This window comes from Bison bison, unplaced genomic scaffold, assembly GCF_000754665.1.
Source record: "Bison bison bison isolate TAMUID 2011002044 unplaced genomic scaffold, Bison_UMD1.0 scf7180017864215, whole genome shotgun sequence".
Taxonomy (NCBI): domain Eukaryota; kingdom Metazoa; phylum Chordata; class Mammalia; order Artiodactyla; family Bovidae; genus Bison; species Bison bison.
In genome coordinates, this window is record NW_011494787.1 from 2,505,877 (window position 1) to 2,524,994 (window position 19,118).

The 19,118-nt window shown below is 44.6% G+C and overlaps 1 protein-coding gene across 1 annotated transcript in view; it reads right to left on the reverse strand.

The window, feature by feature from the left end:
- The window catches only part of ANTXR1 (anthrax toxin receptor 1), a 257,202-nt gene that overhangs the window by 59,635 nt on the left and 178,449 nt on the right, over positions 1–19,118 (reverse strand). Inside the window, 2 exon segments of the mRNA XM_010845314.1 lie at positions 11,872–12,039; positions 12,568–12,663. Of these exon segments, the coding sequence (XP_010843616.1) occupies positions 11,872–12,039; positions 12,568–12,663 (264 nt within the window).

The window sequence follows — 19,118 nt, forward strand, 5'->3', positions numbered from 1 at the left end:
CTTCCCACTTAGTGTCCCGAGTTTACAATTGAAACAATGAGGACAAATTCAGGAAAATGACTGAACAGAAGCATGGATGGGGCTAGACCAATGAAAGGGTCCTGGGGCGCAGATCCACGGCTGACCAAGGATCATGGATCACCACAAATCACAGCCCCCTTTGGAGTTGTAGGTGATTGGCTGAATCTGAGAAGATTGAATCTGTGAGGGCTAAAGTTTTCATAGTGCGTTACAAAGGGAGTCTAATGTTCTAGTTCCTTAGACATGCTGAGTGGAGCTGGCTTCTGCCACTGCAAACACTAAAAACACAGGAAAAAAAGGACCCTGGCTGGTGACGCCACCAACAGGCAGAAGTCACCTTTACTTTGTCTGATTTCCCTTTACCACCAGGAAATCTGCTCGCCTCCACCTCTAAATATGACATTTTAGCCTCTGGAACTGGTGACTACGTTCCCTTTCATGGCAAAAAAAGGACTTTGCACATTTGATTACTGTTGAGTCCTGCTCCAAAGCCACAGGTGCGAGCCCTGTACCAAGGCCACAGAAGTGGAGCCCAGAACCAGGTCAACAAGCTAATTGACCCTTTGTTGCCAAAAGCCCCTGATTATCACTAACAGGCCTCCTGACTCCTAATTAGGCAAAGATGCCCACTCTAGTAAACACTCTATAGTGCCCCAACCAATCACCTAACACCAACCTTCCAGCAGGAATTTTCTTTGTCTTGAGGCTGTAAAAATTGGCTATTAACCCACAAAGACTGTCAACTCTTCTTGGTCTGTCAGGTCAGCCCACTGTGTCTGCAGTGCCTCCTTTATCTCTGCTCTTTGTTCTTAATAAACTCACTCCCTTCTGAAATGCTGTGTGTCTGGAAATTCTTTTTCAATCTGCGCTCGAATTGCCCCAACAACTACGTTAAGGATCTTAGATTGGGGACACGATCCTGGATCATCTGGATGGACCCAAGCTAACCACGTGGATTTGTTTATTATTTATGTATTTCACAGGGGTCCTTAACAGAGGGAGGCAGGAGGATCAGACTCAGAGAAAGAGATGGAGAAACAGAAGCAGAGTCAGAGTGATCCCATGTAAGAAGGACTCAACCCATGGTTGCTGGCTTTGGGGAGGAAAGGAAGAAAGAAAAGAAAGAAAGTGAAGTTGCTCAGTCGTGCCCGACTCTCTGCGACCCCATGGATAAGTAACCTGCACCAAGCTCCTCCGTCCATGGGATTTTCAAGGCAAGAGTACTGGAGTGGGTTGCCATTTCCTTCTCCAGGGAATCTTCCCAACCCAGGAATTGAACCCAGGTATCTCACACTGTAGACAGACATTTTACCGTCTGAACCACCAGGAAAGGGGGCCACAAGCCAATGAGCGGGCAGCTTCTGGAGTCTGGAAAAGATGAGGAGATGGATTCTCTCCTAGAGCCTCCAGAAGGAGTGCAGCCCTGGCCTCACTGTCATCTTAGCCCAATGAGACCCGTTTTGGGCTTCTGACCCCCAGAACTATAAAACAATAACTTTGTGCAGTCTTAAGCCACTTAGTCAGAGGTAATTTGTTAGAGCAACAGTAGGAAACTAATACAGCCCTTATCACTCCCTGACAAAGACTCTGTTTATTTGCTTAGTATTTGTCTCTGTCATCTGGAATGCCAGCTCCATGAAAGCAGAGGTGCCTCTGGTTTTTTTTAACTGCTGTATACCCAGCCCTTAGCCCAGCTTCTGGTGCTCAGAAAATATGTTAGATGAATGAATGCATCCAGTGTGGCTATGTGCGGGGCGAGGTGCTTTTCTGAGTGTCTGCTCGTTTCATTCTCCCAGCAGTCCCAGAGGGTTATGGGGAAGGAATCAGAGAGGTAACTAACTTGGCCAGAGGCACACAACTTGCAAACTGGAGAGGTGTGACTGGATGCCCCCACCATGTCTAATTCTAAATATTAAAAAAAATTTTTATGGCATTTATTCATTTTTAAATTGAAGTATTTACAATGTTATGTTAATTTCTACTATAGAGCAATGTGGCTCAGTTATACACATATCTACATTCTTGTGGCTCCGCTGGTAAAGAATCCACCTGCAATGCAGGAGACCTGGGTTCAATCCCTGGGTTGTGAAGATCCCCCGGAGAAGGGAAAGGCTACGCACTCCATTGTTCTGGCCTGGAGAATTCCATGGACCATTCCATGTGGTCACAAAGAGTCGGACATGACTGAGCAACTTTCACTTTCACTTCACCTTCTTTTTAAAGATTCTTTTCCATTATGGTTTATCACAGGATTTTGAATATAGATCCCTGTGCAAAGCTCATATCCTTTCTATGATACCAACTGCAGCTTCTTCCTTGTGCAGATCTTCTGGTCGGAGCACTTTCACTTAGATCCTCTAGAACAGGGTTTCTAAACTGGGGGTTGCAACTCTTCAACCCCTCATGAAATAATTTTGTGTATTAGGATCTGAATTAATAGGAAAGAAAATATTTGAGTTAATGGCACATGGTGAGGATAAGTATGATTTGTGAAAAATTTGTATCAGTTAAACATGCATGGGTGTGAGTATTAGTGTATGAAGTGAATACACACATATGCACACATAAGGATTTACTGGGCCAACATGTATTCCTGTTGGGGTTTTGCGAGCATGTTTGAAAACACTGATCTGTAAGTGGTCTTTGAAGGATAATGCTGAAAGGCTAGGAGAGTCTAGAAACTTCAAGTTCCTTGCCACAAAGTGTTCATAGTGGAAGCATCAATTTAAGAATGCCACTTGAAGAGTTGGTGTTCTGAAGTTATTTTCTGGTGGGTTTTATTCAGATACGAAAAATGTGCTCTGCAACCTTTATCAATGGTCACTTGAGTTCTTGTGGGTTCAACTCTGTCTTGCTAAGCATAATGTTTCTCATCTCTCTTGGCCAAGTATTTACAAAAACCTCTAAAAATATTCTGGACTGACTTCAGAATGCTGGGAAGGACTGCTGCTGTGTTCAGCATGGTTTTCTGCATTAAACCGTTTCAATCATTGGTTAAATGTTTTCCTTTAAAGTTCTTTGGGATAAGTATTTATGTGTCAGGATATAACCAGGTGGACTTCCTGGACGAACGCCTCTTTTCTTTTCCCTTTTTTAGGGGGGACTCCTGGTAACTGACTTGGTAAATCATCCCCCTCTCAGTATTCTGTGCCCTGATCACTCAACTCCTTGACAAATGAGGTGCAATGAGATGGGGCTGAAAGAAAAGGTGGCTGTTGAGGAAGTGTTATAATTAACTCAGCAGAAATCCAAAGTTCCAGGCAGGGAAAAGGGGCAAAAACCACCTAGATGTGCAACACCAGGAGAATGGGTGGCAACAGATCATAGAGCGATATTTAAGCACAAAATGACTGGCTTTAGACTGTATTTTGGGGCTGCCCCTCACCAGCTCTGCTGTGGCCTTGAACAAACTGTTTCATGTCCTTAAGTCTTACCTTTCTCATCTTTAGAAAAAAGAGAGATAATAATATTGTCTGCTCTATGGATTTCTTAAAAGGCTTACAATTAGATATTGAAGTAAGATGCGTGCATGGTAAGTCGCTTCAGTCATGTCTGACTCTTGGTGACCCCATGGACTGTAGCCTGCCAGGCTCCTCTGTCCCTGGGATTCTCTGGGCAAGAATACTGGAGTCGGTCCCCGAGCCCTCCTCCAGGGGATCTTCCTGATCCAGGGATTGAACCCATGCCTCTTATGTCTCCTGCATTGGCAGGCAGGTTCTTTACCATTAGAGCCACCTGGGAAGCCCTTGAAGTAAGATACTTGTCTCACAGAAAGCATTCATTCAATGTTATCAATGTATTAATCCTTAGGTAGTCATTAAAATGATAATTTGGAATGCCCTGTAGAAAGATGGAAATGAATGTAAGATGACGAGTAAGAATCCAACAATTTGTACTTTACAAGCATGGAGCGCCCGCCCTCCACTCTGTCCTGCAACCACATTTCCGCCTTTCCCCCTGGCTTCTATGACGGTGTCTGGGGACCCCCAACACTCCACCACAGCTGCTTCGCTAAGGCTTGGCTAAACCTTGGCTCTGCCTGCTCCTTCTTAACTCTCTCATATCCTTTTCAGCTTCTTCTTCCCCTCCCCTCTGCCTACACTTGATGAAAGGGGGTCCCCACGGTGTCCCCCCTCTACCAGACTCACCCCCAGGCAGAATGCTCACCCCGCCTACTCTCACCTAGTCTCATGGGTCAAATTTCCACCTGTCTGCCCATGGCTCATATAAGCTTCCAATCCAATTACCAAATCTTAGTTGTAAAGTAAACATATCACAGGTATAAAAAGCCCCCAAACATCACATATTGAATAATTTTCCCCCAACCTGCTCCTCCTTTGGCACCCTGCCTTGAGTATGCCATGGAGCACCACTGACATGGAGACAGGCAATGACCAGACAGGCCATTCTCACCTCCTCTCTCTCTGCCACCCCTTCACATCCAACTTCGACCGTGTCCGGTGGATGTTCTGTCCCATCTTCCCTCTTGCCTCTTCCTGTCCAGCCCTGCCCCATTGTCTCCTTGGCTACTGCCTTGGCCTTGATCACCTGTCACTTATCCTGTGAATAGTTTCCTGATTGGTCTTTTACCTCCAGGCTCCCAGTCCTTTCTACTACTTGATTAATAACAGATTTCATGGCTAGCTGGAATGGATGCTTTGTCAGTAATAAAATAAATCAAGAAACGTATTAGCAGTGTGAATTTAGGTAAGTTACCCCTCTGTGCCTTGATTTTCCCATTTGTAAAACAGAAGGAGTAGTAGCAGTTTCTAATTTTGAGGGCGTTGGTGAGAAATGAAGAAGTGAGTGCAAGCAAGGCCCTCGGGACTATGCCCGACTTGTGGTACATGTGTCACCCAGGTGTGCCCTTCATCCAGCTGAGCTGCTATCAACAGCTGTTCTGGCCGAGGTAAGACCAGCTAGTTCTGATTGTAGCCCTCAGTGTTCTGAATTCTAAAAGTTCCACAGATGAATCCAAAGTCCCCATTCTGTGTGGCATAGAAAACAGCTGGGGGAATCTATACATCCTATAGCTTGTTGTACTTCTTTCAATACATCAGGTAGCATTTTATGCAAGAGCTGAAGTAAGCTATAGAATAAGTGTGTTTAGAATCAAGAGGATGAAAAATAACTCTTAAAAGTCAAAGAGAAGTACATAACAAGGTTCCTTTGCTTGATTTTCTGAGAGGAGGCAGAAGTTTTGTCATTTCAAGAGAGTTGCTACTGGGCTTATTAATAACATCCCTTTGGGGCCAGAAGAGCATCAGGAGATTCTTCCAAGTGGTCGGTGGGCTTTCCTCACAGCCTGGGGGGAGCCTCTGAGTTGACGCCACTATTTCTCTCAGATCTGAGAGTCCTGCCTGCATGGCCCTCTCTACAAGGTGCGTTTCAAGACACAGGTTCTCACTTCCCAGGAGGAATGCTTCTGCGAAGCTTAAAGATTCTCCGCCACTCTGAGAACGCTCCACCACAGTGTATTACCGGACATTTATATATATCTTTCTTTCATATGAAATGGACACACTTTGACTATCCCATGAGAAGTGTACCAATTCCAGGTTCCCCAACTCTACCCTAGCCTGATAATCAATATCTTCCAATCCACAAAGGCTGGCAAACCGGGAATTTTACATCAATGCTCGCTTGTTTCTTCCTAAACAAGAAGACCACGCCAGGAGGTTTGTGAGGTCCATCGCTCAAAGCATTTCAGTGCATGGGCTTTGTGGCTGCCTTTCTTTCCTTTTTTGGGGGTGGGAGGAGGGGTGGGCAGGCAGCAGCTGTATCTTCTCTCCTGGTTTGTCTGCCTCAGCTAATTGGAAGTTAGTCAGAAGCTGGGAATTTTGAGGGTAGTTCAACTTAGAGGGGTGTGAGAGACTAATACTAATTTTTTATACCTTAAAATATATAATAAATATTGTGACTCATGCTTCTCCTTAAATGAAACAAATGAATGCATAAGTTAGAAACTTCCCCTACATATACCCACACACAGACACACTCATACACGGTAATTTTTTTTCTCTCTTCTTTTGGTCTTTGTTTAAAACATGTTTGGAACCATTCTGAATTGTAGCCAGGAAGGGACAAAAAAATGTCTGTTCAACATCAACAGCACATCTGACAACATTTAAGGCTTCAGTGTGTCTTACTGGACGGCATACAGCTTCGTTCAGTGCAGTTTCAGCACTGAATGCTGCTTGATTACAAGGTCAAGGTGCTTAAGCAGGGATGACAGGTTTGCCTGAAAGAAAATGAACAGAAGACCACCGGCTTCCCGGTGCTGTGAGCAGCACAGGCTGGTCAGGCTCTTCTGCAGAACACAGCGGTCTGCAGGGCCAGCCAGGGTCTGGCTTTTGTCCTTCGGCTGTCATTTCTGTCATTGCCAGTCAAAGGGAGGAGCTACTGGAAAAGGAGGAAAATCATTTCTCTGAAGGCTGCAAGCCTTCCAGCAAACTTGAAAACAGACCTGGTTTTCATCTTTCTGGTGGCCATACATCTGGGCATTACTTAACTCGCCTGAAGCGGTCAGTCCCAATTTAATGAGAAGCACGGGATTGCTGTAAATCCAGGGGGTGAAAACCAAGCAAAGAAAAATTCAGGCCAAATATCGGAAAATTTCCTGATCATGAGCCTGGAATGAGGAAAGGGTAAAGTGTGGTCAGCGTGGTCAGTGCCTTAAATTAGCCTGGGCGATGGCAGGGAGCAGCCCGTTGTGGACTCCTTCTCCTAGTGAGCTCCCTTGGGGTGTGCTGAGGCAATGTGCTCCCCTGCTTCTCTGGTCCTCAAATCTATTTCCTGGAATGCTTGAGAAACTGAGTCAAATGCAACCAGTTCAAAGGTGTGTGATTCTGACCACCTTCACTGGGGAACCAGGACTCTTTGTAGAACTTTCTGAAAGTTTTGCCCTGGGTGGAGATGTTCTCCCTGTTGATAGTGGGGCAGAGAGTGGGCGGGCCATCCTCCATGAGCTGCCTGCCCCCATCCACTCTCTGCAATTCTCTGCCTTCCTTGTTCCATGCCTTGGAAGAGCAACCTCAACAGATGGCATCATTTAGCTTCCCTTTGGTCTGGCCAACAGGTAGCACCAGAAGATGACAGCAGACAGATGAATGGATAAAGAGTATGTGGAGTGCGCACGCACGCGCGTGTGTGTGTGTGTATATATATATATAGCGGAATATTACTCAGCCATCAAAAGAATGAAATAATGCCATTTGCAGCAACATGGATGGACCTAGAGATTATCACACTAAGTGAAGTAAGTCATACAAACATGATATTGCTTAAATGTGGAATATGAGAAAACATGATAGAAGTGAATTTACTTACAAAACAGAAACAGACCCATAAACATAGAAAATGAATTATGGTTACCAAAGAGGGGAAGGGGGTGGAGGGATAAATCAGGAGTTTAGGATTAACATATACACAATACTAGATATACTAGATATAGAATAGATAACCAACAAGGACCCCACTATATAGCACAGGGAACTCTACTCAGTATTTTGTAATAACCCATAATGGAAAAGAATCTGAAAAAATAAAAAATAAATATATAATGGAATCACTTTGCTATACAGCTGAAACTGATACAACCTTGTAAATCAGCTATACTTCAATTTAAAAAAGGAGAGAAGAGGGCAAGATAACGAGGAGATTGGTACTTGTTCCTTCTACTCCCTCCCCGATCCCCACTTCCATCAGTGGCTGCTTTCTTATAGGGCAGGGGTCTGCAAACATTTTCTGTATAGGCCCAGAGGGTAAATATTTCAGGTTTTGTAGGTCAAGAGGCAAACTCAAGGCTATTATGTAGGTGCTAATAAAATGATTAAAAAATACAAAAACCATTCTTAGCTTATGGACCATATTAAAACAGGGAGCAGGGCAGATTTAGATTACTGACTCCCTCTCTACGGCCACAACTCCCGCTGGGTGACCTCTACTCCGGGGCTGCAGCTCTCACTGGATCCAGTAACACCCTCTCCTCTCCTTGCCCTTCAGGCCCAGGGGTGTCGCAGCTCTCACTGTTGAGTGCCTGCGTGCCTCACCATTGCCACGGATTCTCTTAACCCTGCCCAGATTGTGTGAGTTTGACCCTCTTGAGTGTGCCTTCTGTTTCCTGCCAGGACCAAGACAAATCCAGCACGAGGGTTCAGGAAAGGGAAATAGAGTTTACGGCACAGCTTGAGGCTGAATGCTTTGTCCAAGGCCTAGTGAGCGTGTAGAGACGTGGCTAGAATGGGGCTGATCGTGAACCACACATGGGGTTACAGTCCAAGGGCTGAAGTTCTGGTGGAGAGTCTGCTCTTCTTCTGAACAGTGTACATTACGCCTTTTCAATTCTGTTCTGTGCTTCCACTCTCAAACTTTCTTGTTCTTTCCCTTCCCTTGCCCATATGGCCCAGATACACATAGGATGACCTTTTTCTCTCCTTGCCTCAAAGAGATGGCAAGAAGAATGTCACATTCTTTAGTCCGAGAGTACCAAAGTGATCTGTGTAGGTCACAGGAGAGTCTATCCGGCATGATGCTCTGGATGTGGTTTCATAATTACAACCCACGCATCAGCTCTATTATCAAGAGGTGGAGGAATCCTTACTCCATGCCAGGTATAATGCTGTTTGTGGATGATTCAAAGATGAGTTAAGGATAACTGGTGCCTCCAGCAGGGATTAAATCTGGTTGGGGGAAGACTCACAAACAGGAGCAGTCACACAAACGAGCTGTGCTACGTAAGCTTTGGTCTGAGCTGCTCCAGCAGCAGGAGGAGCATTCACACTTTCTCATGTCCTAACAAAGGGGTCCTACAGAGGTGCCTAACGAGCCCACCAGCATCACAGGTTTTTTCCAGCTGGCTTTTTTGGTGATCCCTTAACATGCAGTTTTCCAACCATTCAACATTAATCCAGCAGCTGCGTTTGGGAGAACAATGGACCCATGTGAAATTTAGGATGTCTCCGAGGCATGACTGTAGTCACTTTGCCACGCACCATGGTTCCTGCCCTCAGGGAGTCTCCTCTGGAAGGCTGACTGGTACCTTGGGTAATCCCTTCTTAATTGGGCCCCAACCCCAAAGCTGCTGATTCAGCAGGTCAGGCTTGGGGCCTGAGGGTGTTCATTTCTAACAAGCTCCTGGGGGATGCTAATGCTGCCCATTCAGGGACCACACACTGGGAATCAGCGTGAGACCAAGGCTGAAGAGCAGGGGTTGGGGAGGGAGTGGTAACTGAGGTAACAGTGGGGTCTCCCTTAGGGAGTTTGGATGGGAAATTTGAAAACGGAGAAAATTAGGGAAAAAAGGAGTTTCACTTCATGAGAAAAAGTGGGCAGGTCATGAAGGCTAGAGAGACTTTGAAACCCTTTTGTGAGACTGAATCATGAGGTTTGAGACAGCAGGCCTGGGGATTTGTGTTTTTACAGCTCCTACAGGTGACGGATTCTCAGCCAAGTTTGAGACCCTCTATAGACTCAATATCCAGCAGTACTGGCATATAGTAGGTACACAGCAAATTTCAGTTCAACTGACACTAATTCCAAGTGCGTGTTGGGAGTATTTTGAGATTTCTAAATCCAGTTGACCATATGCTCATTTGTTTCATAAAACTCAGTCCTAGACAACTAGTTAACAGATGAATAACATGCTCTCAAGCAAATATGAATTCTTCAAATAGAATTAAAGCTCTCTCAATATCCAAGATTACAGAGATGAAACCCTGGCTCTTACCAAATATGTTGTATTAGTCACAAGGTACAGATTTCTGAAAACAACATAATAGAAAATCCCCTTTCGCCTTCATCTGAGATTCTCCTTGGCTCCTTCCTGTCTGTGCATGCATGCACGCCACTGAATGTTCCACATTAGAATATAATTAGAAGCAAACAGCTGTTAGTCAAGCAAACTACATTTGGGCCACATTTTTTCCAGAGTTCAACCCATTGCTCTAGGAGAGGGGGTGGCTTATCTTAAGAATCTCACCACTTGAAACACAACAAACCAAAATGACAATGCACTGAGATTAGTTTGAGAATGAGGTAATTCAACTCAGCAGAGACAACTACCAAGAAAGTGTCCTCCACTGTTAAAAATGGTTACTACTTTTGATTTCATGGGAGAAGAGCTGCTCTGAAATTAGCAAATATCTCAGTTTATCACTGGAAGGGGGTAAAGCTGTATGTGTGTGTGAGGGGGGTGGCTGCTGATGAGATCTGGTTCTTTTTTTTAAAACTTTTTATTTTATTTTGGAGTATAGCTGATTAAGAATTTTGTGATAGTTTCAGGTGGACTCAAAGGTGAGCAAGGGGACTCAGCCATACATATACATGTATCCATTCTTTCGCAAAGAGAGCTGGTTCTTATATTGAGTCTTTCACCGGAGGCCTTGGAGTTGGCATAGTTCTGTCTGCAGCACAGAGCTAGAGGGTACAGATCTGAGTTGGAGCCTTGGATTCCAGACAGACCTGGGCAGAGCAAAGACTCTACCACTCTAGTTTTACCGGTAGACTATGTTGGTCTTTTTGGCTACAATTTTCTAGTGCTCTTTGATGGTTGGCATAGTGCAGATGCTTATGGGGAAGATCAAGGAGCAAGGGTGTTGAATGAATCACATGAATTCAAAGACATCTGCACCCATGAGGAAGAGAAAAGAGGTCTTTGGGAAGCATTAACTGCCTCTTATGACTTAAATTTCTCAATAAGTCAAAAAGGCTTTCAGTTAAGCTGTGGAACTGTGAGGGGGGAAGAGAGATGCTGGAGAAATAAGACATTTTGTTCGCAGCCAGGGAGAATGAGTACTAGACTCATGGCCAACACAGCCCTCTACACCAGCACACGGCTTGAATAAAGGGAAATGGGCTCCTGTTGAGGCAAGGATAGATATTAGGCATTGAGGAGAATCCAGCTATTGTTGTTAGACTATGGAAAGCCTACCAATGAAATTATTCAAAGTTATAATCATTCTCTGGTTACTACCCAAGTCACTTTCTTCAAGTCCACTCTCATTCCACCACTTTGCCATGGGGATTTTAAGAAGCCCAGCTCCTATTGCTGGGCATATATCAGGAAAAGATGAAAACTTTCAAGCACCCCAGTGTTTACAGCAGCACTATTTACAATAGCCAAGACATGGAAACAACCTAAATGCTCATTAACAGATAAATGAAAAAGAGATGTGATGCATATATATATACACAATGGAATATTACTCAGCTGTAAAAAAAAAAAAAAAAGAATGAAATAATGCCATTTGCAGCAACATGTACGGACCTAAAGATTATACAGCAAGTGAAGTAAGTTAGAGAAAGATAAATACTATACACTATCACTTATATGCTGAATCTACAAAAATTATACAAATGAGCTTGTTTAAAAACAGAAAGACTCACAGACACAGAAAACAAGCTTATGGTTTCCAGACAGGAAGGGGGGGGAGGATAAATTAGGAGTTTGAGATTAACAGATAGAAACTACTATACACAAAATAGGTAAACAATAGGACCTATTGTATAGCACAGGGAACTATACTTAATATTTTGTAATAACCTATAATGGAAAAGAATCTGAGAAAGAATAGATACACATGAAACGGAATCACTAAGCTGTACACCTGAAACTAACAAGACACTGTAAATCAACAATACTCCAATTAAAACAAAAAAGCCCAGCTCTCACCTCGATATTGTGGAAACTGGGAAAATATACATTTAAACTTTCAAGTCCATGATTTGAGAAATTTGTTTCTTTGCGATAAGCTGGGTTTTGGTTTGATATCATCTCAAGAGATTCTGGTTCTTCCTATGTAAGTGTTTTACAAGGAGTGAGGATGGGTTTTTGAATAGAAAGAGGCGCACCTTGATCGGAGAATACCACTTCCGGGGAGAGGAGGGCCGGCGCATGTTGTTGTTGAGATTTCGGGGTTCAGGGAACTCATACTCCTGCTCTGGCATCTTGACTCTTGCATTCTTTGCTTTCTCCAACTTAGCACCTTCTTCTGTGGAGCCCTTTTCTCCCCAACGAACCTAAAAGAAATAACATACGAAAAACCCCATGAAATGACAAAATAAAATATGATGCCCCTGGAGAACAGGGATCACAAATAACTACAATGTGCTACCCAGTCCTCATTTCTTTTGGGTAATGAGGACCAGAGAAGAGGGGTGGAGTAGAGAAAGGGAAAGGGGAAGGGCTGGAGGAGCAGCGAAAGCAAGCAAGGGGCGTGGGCATTTGGGGGAGGGACCATCCAGGGCGTGGGAACAACACACGCAAGGGCATTGTGGGCCCAGTAAGAACTCTGGATTGTATTCCAGTGACAGAAGAAACCACTGGAGTGGCGGTAGGGGGACTTGAGCTAATGAGTGAATTGCTCTGATTCACAGTGGACAAGACACTGGGGTGCAGAGGTAAAAGGTTATACTTGCCATCTCTCCATTGATGCCTCACGAGTCACATCCCCATTAGACCATAAGTGTGAGTTTTCACCATTTTGCTTTGGTTTTCTGTCACTGAGTAGTCAGCACGTAGACATGAGTAAGTGAAGCTGTCCTTACCTCCATCCTTTTAATGCCTCCAACGCCTCGGCCACCATAATAAGAAGCGTCTACCGTAGGCCACTTTTTCTTAGGCAGACCATCATCATCTTCTTCCTGCAGAGAGATTGTGACACATGAAGGAAGCAAAGCGCCATTGTGTCCACTATGGCAGAGTGGATGGGAGCAGACTGCCTGGGTTAAATCCCAGTGCCACCATTTATTGGGCCTTGAGCAAATCGCTTAACCTGTCCAAGTTTATTTTCCTTATCTGCGAAGTGGGAATAAGAGCAGCACGACCTGGTTAGATTGTGTTGCGTTCTTGGAACATGTTCTCTTCTGCATCTCTACTCCTTTATAGCATATTTCATCTAATCCTGTCTACATGTTAATGCCTCATGAATGTACATCTTTGTCCCTGACTTCTCTGACCTCTGTTGGCACTGACATCTTCTCGGGGACTAATCAACTTCTCAACAATACATGTCTAAAAGAAGTCCCGATTTCCCCACCTCAGATTGTTTCCTGCCATAGTCTCTCCCTCTGCCTGGGAGTCAAGCTTGAATTCTCTCTTCCTCTGCTTCCCCTTCCCTGTCTCATCTCAATTTTCCAGCAAGTTCTACTGGCCTTAATTCTAAAAGATCCTCAGTTGATGGCTTCTCCAACTCAAGCTCCATCACCACCTCCACCACCCGGTACCAAGGCTTCATAAGTTTTCTCCTGGGTATGGAGACAGTCTCCTAACTGACCTCTCTTACCTATAATCCATTCTCCACAAAGCAGCAGAATAAATTCCAAACCTCAACTCTGACTTGAGAGCTCTGGCCTTTATTCATTTCTCCAGCCTTCTTCCTTCCACACTCCCCTCTCTCAGATACTCTCAATGCATTCCCTGGACATCCTTCTCAGGTAGCTCCAGTCTCTTCATCCCATCAATCTATTTTATTCCTAGTTTTTGCTCTTATAGGGCTTCCTAGGTGGCTCAGTGGTAAAGAACCCGCCTGCCAATGTAGGAGACGCGGGTTTGATCCCTGTGTCAGGAAGATCCCCTGGAGGAGGGCATGGCACCCGACTCCAGTATCCTTGCTTAGAAAATTCCATGGACACAGGAGCCTGGCGGGCTGCAGTCGATGGGGTTACAAAGAGTTGGACACAACTAAAAAACAGAGCATACACATGGCTTGCTATTTATTTATTGTCTGTCTCTCCACACTGCAATGGAAGTTTCAAGAAAGCTTCTGTTTATTTGTCATAGTTACCACTGCAGTCTCAGCTTTTAGAACAGCACCTAGTACATGGTAGATGCCCAAGAATTATCTGCTGAATTTACAAATAAATTCAACAAGATGATTCAAATAAAGCAGTTAACTAGGTGTCTGGAACTTAGCTTACCGACAGAAGTTAGCATTTACTATGCTTTTTAAGATGAAGGGAGAAAACAACAGGAACTTGTAAGCTTATGGGTGGAAAAGGGAGGGATAATTAGCAAAACTCTTCCTTATCTTGGCGCTGATTCCTGTTGTGGGGAGAAAAAGTCACCATCTACCGTCCTGGATGGGCTAGGGGGTGGTGGCATAATTTCCCTTCTGGGTAAGGAAAGGAAGCTGAAAATGGAGTCTGCAAAGTAGATAAATGTGCTCAGAACAAGCTCACCTCCCACAGCCCTGGGTTGGAGGCATCTGGGGAGGCAGAGTGGAGTCCCATGTGGGGCCACTGCTGTGCGGAAAGCGGCAGGCATGGGACTGGGTACATGCAAGGGTCCACGGAAGAGAGATCAGAGCCAGCGGTGACAAAGCAAAGCAGTAACACGACACATTCAGACCTTTAAGGTGACCTTCTGTGCTTGTGATGGGCAGGCTTCTTTTTAAAAATTAATATATCTAAAGGACAGTGATCACATTCTGGCAGCTGACCAGAATGGGTCAGTCTGCATGTGTGTGTGTGTGTGTCTTAAATGAATTTTTCTTCATTTAAGAAAATGTCCTTCTTGTATGTGGGACTGTGAGCCCTGAAGGCACAGTGGATTCTGTTGACTCTTGTATTCTAAATCTGGTGCATAGTAGGTGCTCAATAACTGTCAGTATTGAATTCGTGATAACACAGCTGGATTTATGTAGCCTTTAACATGTATGTGCTGGTCACCCTTCCAAGTGCTTGACGTATATTAACCAGCCAGTGATGTCGGTGGTGCTATCACACCCACTACACAGGAGGAACAGAGAGGTTAAGTGACTTAGTCAGCAGCTTGGATGTGGCAGAGCTGGATTTGAGCCCAGGCAGCCACACTCTTGTTTGATTGTTTCTCAGTGTTGACAAAATTCTAGGTTTTGGCCTTTTGTGTTTTGCTTTTCCAATCATTTGATGCTTTCAAGTAAATGCAGTTTTCTACTTCTCACCCCTTGTACCTGCTAAGACTTCTGACTACATGTGCCAAAATAATAAATAAAAACAAACAAAAAAGATACCAGCAAGAAAATACTATAGCTCACAGTATCTCACCTTATAATTTCAGAAATTTTATTATGTCAACCAGGAACCTTATATGGTTAAACTTTATCACCAGAATGTGTCTGTGTCATACATGAAACATGGCTTCCAAAACTCTGGGCATGCCTGGTCAAGGACTTAACTGAAATTACGTCATCCTAAACTGAACATAGCAGCACAGAGAATGTATGAAATTCCAAGAATAAAGCTGCTCTATTCATTAGGGCACTGAAAGGGTCTCATGAATCTCCTAATTTTTTAAATGACAGGGGCACAGATGTTAAGAGACCATCTAAGTGGGATTTTTCACTGCATAGAAGAGGATAGCTGGATCCAGAGAAGTAAAGAGACCAGTGGAGTGGAGTTCTGATCTGGCCTGCCTTGTCGGGTATTCCCCTTATACTTGCACGCATAACAGCCCTTCCCCCTATCTCTTACTGCCCCTGGGCTCTATCCCCCTCTGTGGTTGCCGGGTACCCAGGCTGGGCTGGCCTTCTGCGTATGTGCAGGTCCTGCATCCCATACAGGAAATGCCTAGATGGCAATCCGCTCCACCCGCTCCTGATACAACCAAGCCTGCCTTTAATCCCGTGACCTGAGCTTGCGGGCCAAACTCAAACAACAACAGCAAAAGACAACACAAAGGCCCAAGGACTGACCAAAGGGAGAGTCCCTTCAGTTACTATGGCTCTGTTTACATATTCTAGAGACGGAAGGGTTTTGCAATCTTCAGAAGAGAAGGGAATTTCTGATGTGGTTTTTTTTTTTTTTTTTAATCTGGCCAAAAATTGATGGAGTAAAATCAGAGATAGTCCCCAGCAATTTCACTGACAGAATTGGCAGCACCTGAGGTGAGTCTCAACCTCTAATTAAATAGCAGGGCTTTGGGGGGAAGTCTCCTCTCACACTGCCCTTTAAGGATGTAGCAGGGAAGGGAAAAACCACCAGGACAGAAATCCCCTATGATAAATGGAGGACTGGATGAGCCGAACTGCTTTGTGTCAGCAAAGCCATAGGAATCAGGGATTTGTGGGCAGTCAGCAGAAGATGAGCAGAAGAGTGGAACTGAATTCCAGGAAACTGCCAGGTTTCACGGCAGAAGACGGCCAGGAATGGGATGACAGGGATGGTATACATGTATATGTATGGCTGAGTCCCTTCACTGTTCACCTGAAACTATCACAACATTGTAAATTGGCTCTGCTGCTGCTAAGTCGATTCAGGCATGTCCGACTCTGTGTGACCCCACAGACAGCAGCCCACCAGGCTCCCCGTCCCTGGGATTCTCCAGGCAAGAACACTGGAGTGGTTGCCATTTCCCTCTCCAATGCATGAAAGGAAAAGTGAAAGTGAAGTCGCTCAGTCGTGTCCGACTCTGAGCGACCCCATAGACGGCAGCCCACCAGGCTCCCCATCCCTGGGATTCTCCAGACAAGAACACTGGAGTGGGTTGCCATTTCCCTCTCCAATGCATGAAAGGAAAAGTGAAAGTGAAGTCGTTCAGTCGTGTCCGACTCTTAGCGACCCCATGGACCGCAGCCCACCAGACTTCTCCATCCATGGGATTTTCCAGGCAAGAGTACTGGAGTGGGGTGCCATCCCCTTCTCCCAAATTGGCTATACCCCAATACAAAATGTTTTTGGTGTTAAAAAAATTAAAAATAAAAAAGAAGAGGCTGTTTAATATTCTGTTTAATTGGCTGCACTGTATTGTAACCTACTGGTACTTTTAAACCTTCAGTAAAACTTCCTACATAGATGGCTTTGTGCCAGTTGTGCCTTTGGGGAATAGAGGGATCTGATTTGTTAGATGGTTCCAGCAAAGGAAGAAGAGGAGATAAGGCAGAAGAAGCAAGTAGTAGGAGGCGGTGGTGCCTGGAGCAACCGCAGACATTAGGAAGGGATGCTGGTTTTCCATCAGCGGAAGTTTTGTTTAAATTTTAAAGGATGTGGTGGCCCCAGACATCCAGTTGGCTGATGCTTGAGTGGCAGCACATGACTCAGATAGGGAGGTCTGTTCTGACCTGTTCATCCAGGCAGACCTGGACAAGAAAGAGCTGAAAAATAGAAGTCTGATGCACACATTTGGGAGTCCATGACTGGTTTAGTCCTCTGCTGCCTGCACGCACTGCACTTTTTCCATCTTTCCAATCATGCCAGGCTTTTATATATATAGCTCCATGCTTCAACATTCACAATTCCATACGCTTGAAACAAACTTCTCCCGCTTCTTTTAGCCATCTTTTAAGATATTGCTCAAATGTAACCTATTCCATGAAGAACCCCCTGGTTCCCCAGGGAATTCAGTGCTCCCTTCTTGTGTTTGCCATGATTCCTTGTATTGACCTTCACTCACTCAACAAATATTGACCTCTTAGTCAGTTATTAAGCAAACCAGCAAGGAAAGGGGTGAGATTATTGATCTTGGGGATCTCTCACTCCTCATGCAGACCATGCTGTGAATAGTGCCCCCGAGAGTTGTGCCTATGGTGGCCCTCTGAGACTCAGTCTACAAGTTCTTTAATATTCCTGCTTCTTTGATATCCATCTGGCAGAAGAACCAAATGGCCATTTTGATCCAAATAGGCTCTCAATCTCCAATTCACTACGGGTAACAGTAGGACCCATCTATAGAAGGGAAAACATAACTGAAATAGAATGGAGCCCAAGGAAATAGTTTTAAACCAGCCTCTGAATTCATTAAAAAGTTCCTTGAACTGTTGCACATCTTAAAACCTTATGCTAAACCCTACATACCCCCAACAAGGGCCCTATATTTGTCCATTCCTTCCTTCACTCACTCAGACAATTGTAGTTGTGCCTCCACTGCAACATGTTCTATTTTGAGAAAAATAGAATGCAACTGTCAATGAGATTGTTTACATTTATAGAAGAGTAAGTTTTGTGAGGATGATGATATGAAATAAAGGACGGAAAAAAACTCCCAGGTCTGAGAGGCTCTGGAGGGCCGACCTTAAGTAGCTCTGGCTGTACTGTGTCCTCGGAAGTCTCTGGGGATAAGCCAGAGAGGTCAGCTTCAGCGTCTGTCTTGGAGACGAATTCCTCAAAATGAACTGGTGAGTCAAAAAAATTCATCAACCCTTCTGTGTAAGTGCAAAAAAAAAAAAATCTCAGTTGACTTAACTGATATGTTTTGGTACCATCCGGCACCCCACTCCAGCACTCTTGCCTGGAAAATCCCATGGATGGAGGAGCCTGGTAGGCTGCAGTCCATAGGGTCGCTAAAAGTCGGACACGACTGAGCGACTTCACTTTCACTTTTCACTTTCATGCATTGGAGAAGGAAATGGCAACCCACTCCAGTGTTCTTGCCTGGAGAATCCCAGGGACGGGGGAGCCTGGTGGGCTGCCGTCTATGGGGTCACACAGAGTTGGACACGACTGAAGTGACTTAGCAGCAGCAGCAATGATTAACGCAATGGCTGTCCTGTGTTTTTCAATAAAGAATTCTGTGTGCACTTTTTAAAGCAATTGTGTGTTTATTTTTTTAAACTACTGAATATAGAAGACTGAATTTGGGTCTGTTCTAGGACTTCTGATTGGAGCAGACATGTGTACATAAGGGTGTATTTGTGCATGTGTGTATCGGATGTGTCATATGTCCACTGGAAAAAAAAGATGCCTGGCAGAAACTTGGCTCTTCACCCCTCCACAGTAGGATGCTAGTCTGGCTGTTTGTGTAGACACAGCTGTGAGAGGGACCAGGTCTGCTGCTGTTAGGGAGTTCAAAACAACAAGACACATGTTTAATTTTTCTGTAGCCCAGTTTTCCCATCTAAGAAATTCTGGCCACAGAGAAATCATTAGCATCAGTGAGCATGATGATAAACCTGGAAATAAATCCATCATTTAAAGCCAGGTGCTTACTATTAATTGGGTGCTCACACAGTGTCAGTTAACTCAACACATGTCCCTTTCCCTCTCAAACAGTCAGAAAATGCATGGAGGGTGATGACCTTTAGAACTAAATTAGCAGGTCAAGTACTCCATTATTGATTCTTCCATAAACTGCCAATTATTTGGAATAACTGGAGATAGTGAGGAGTCCTCAGCCTACTGCCAAT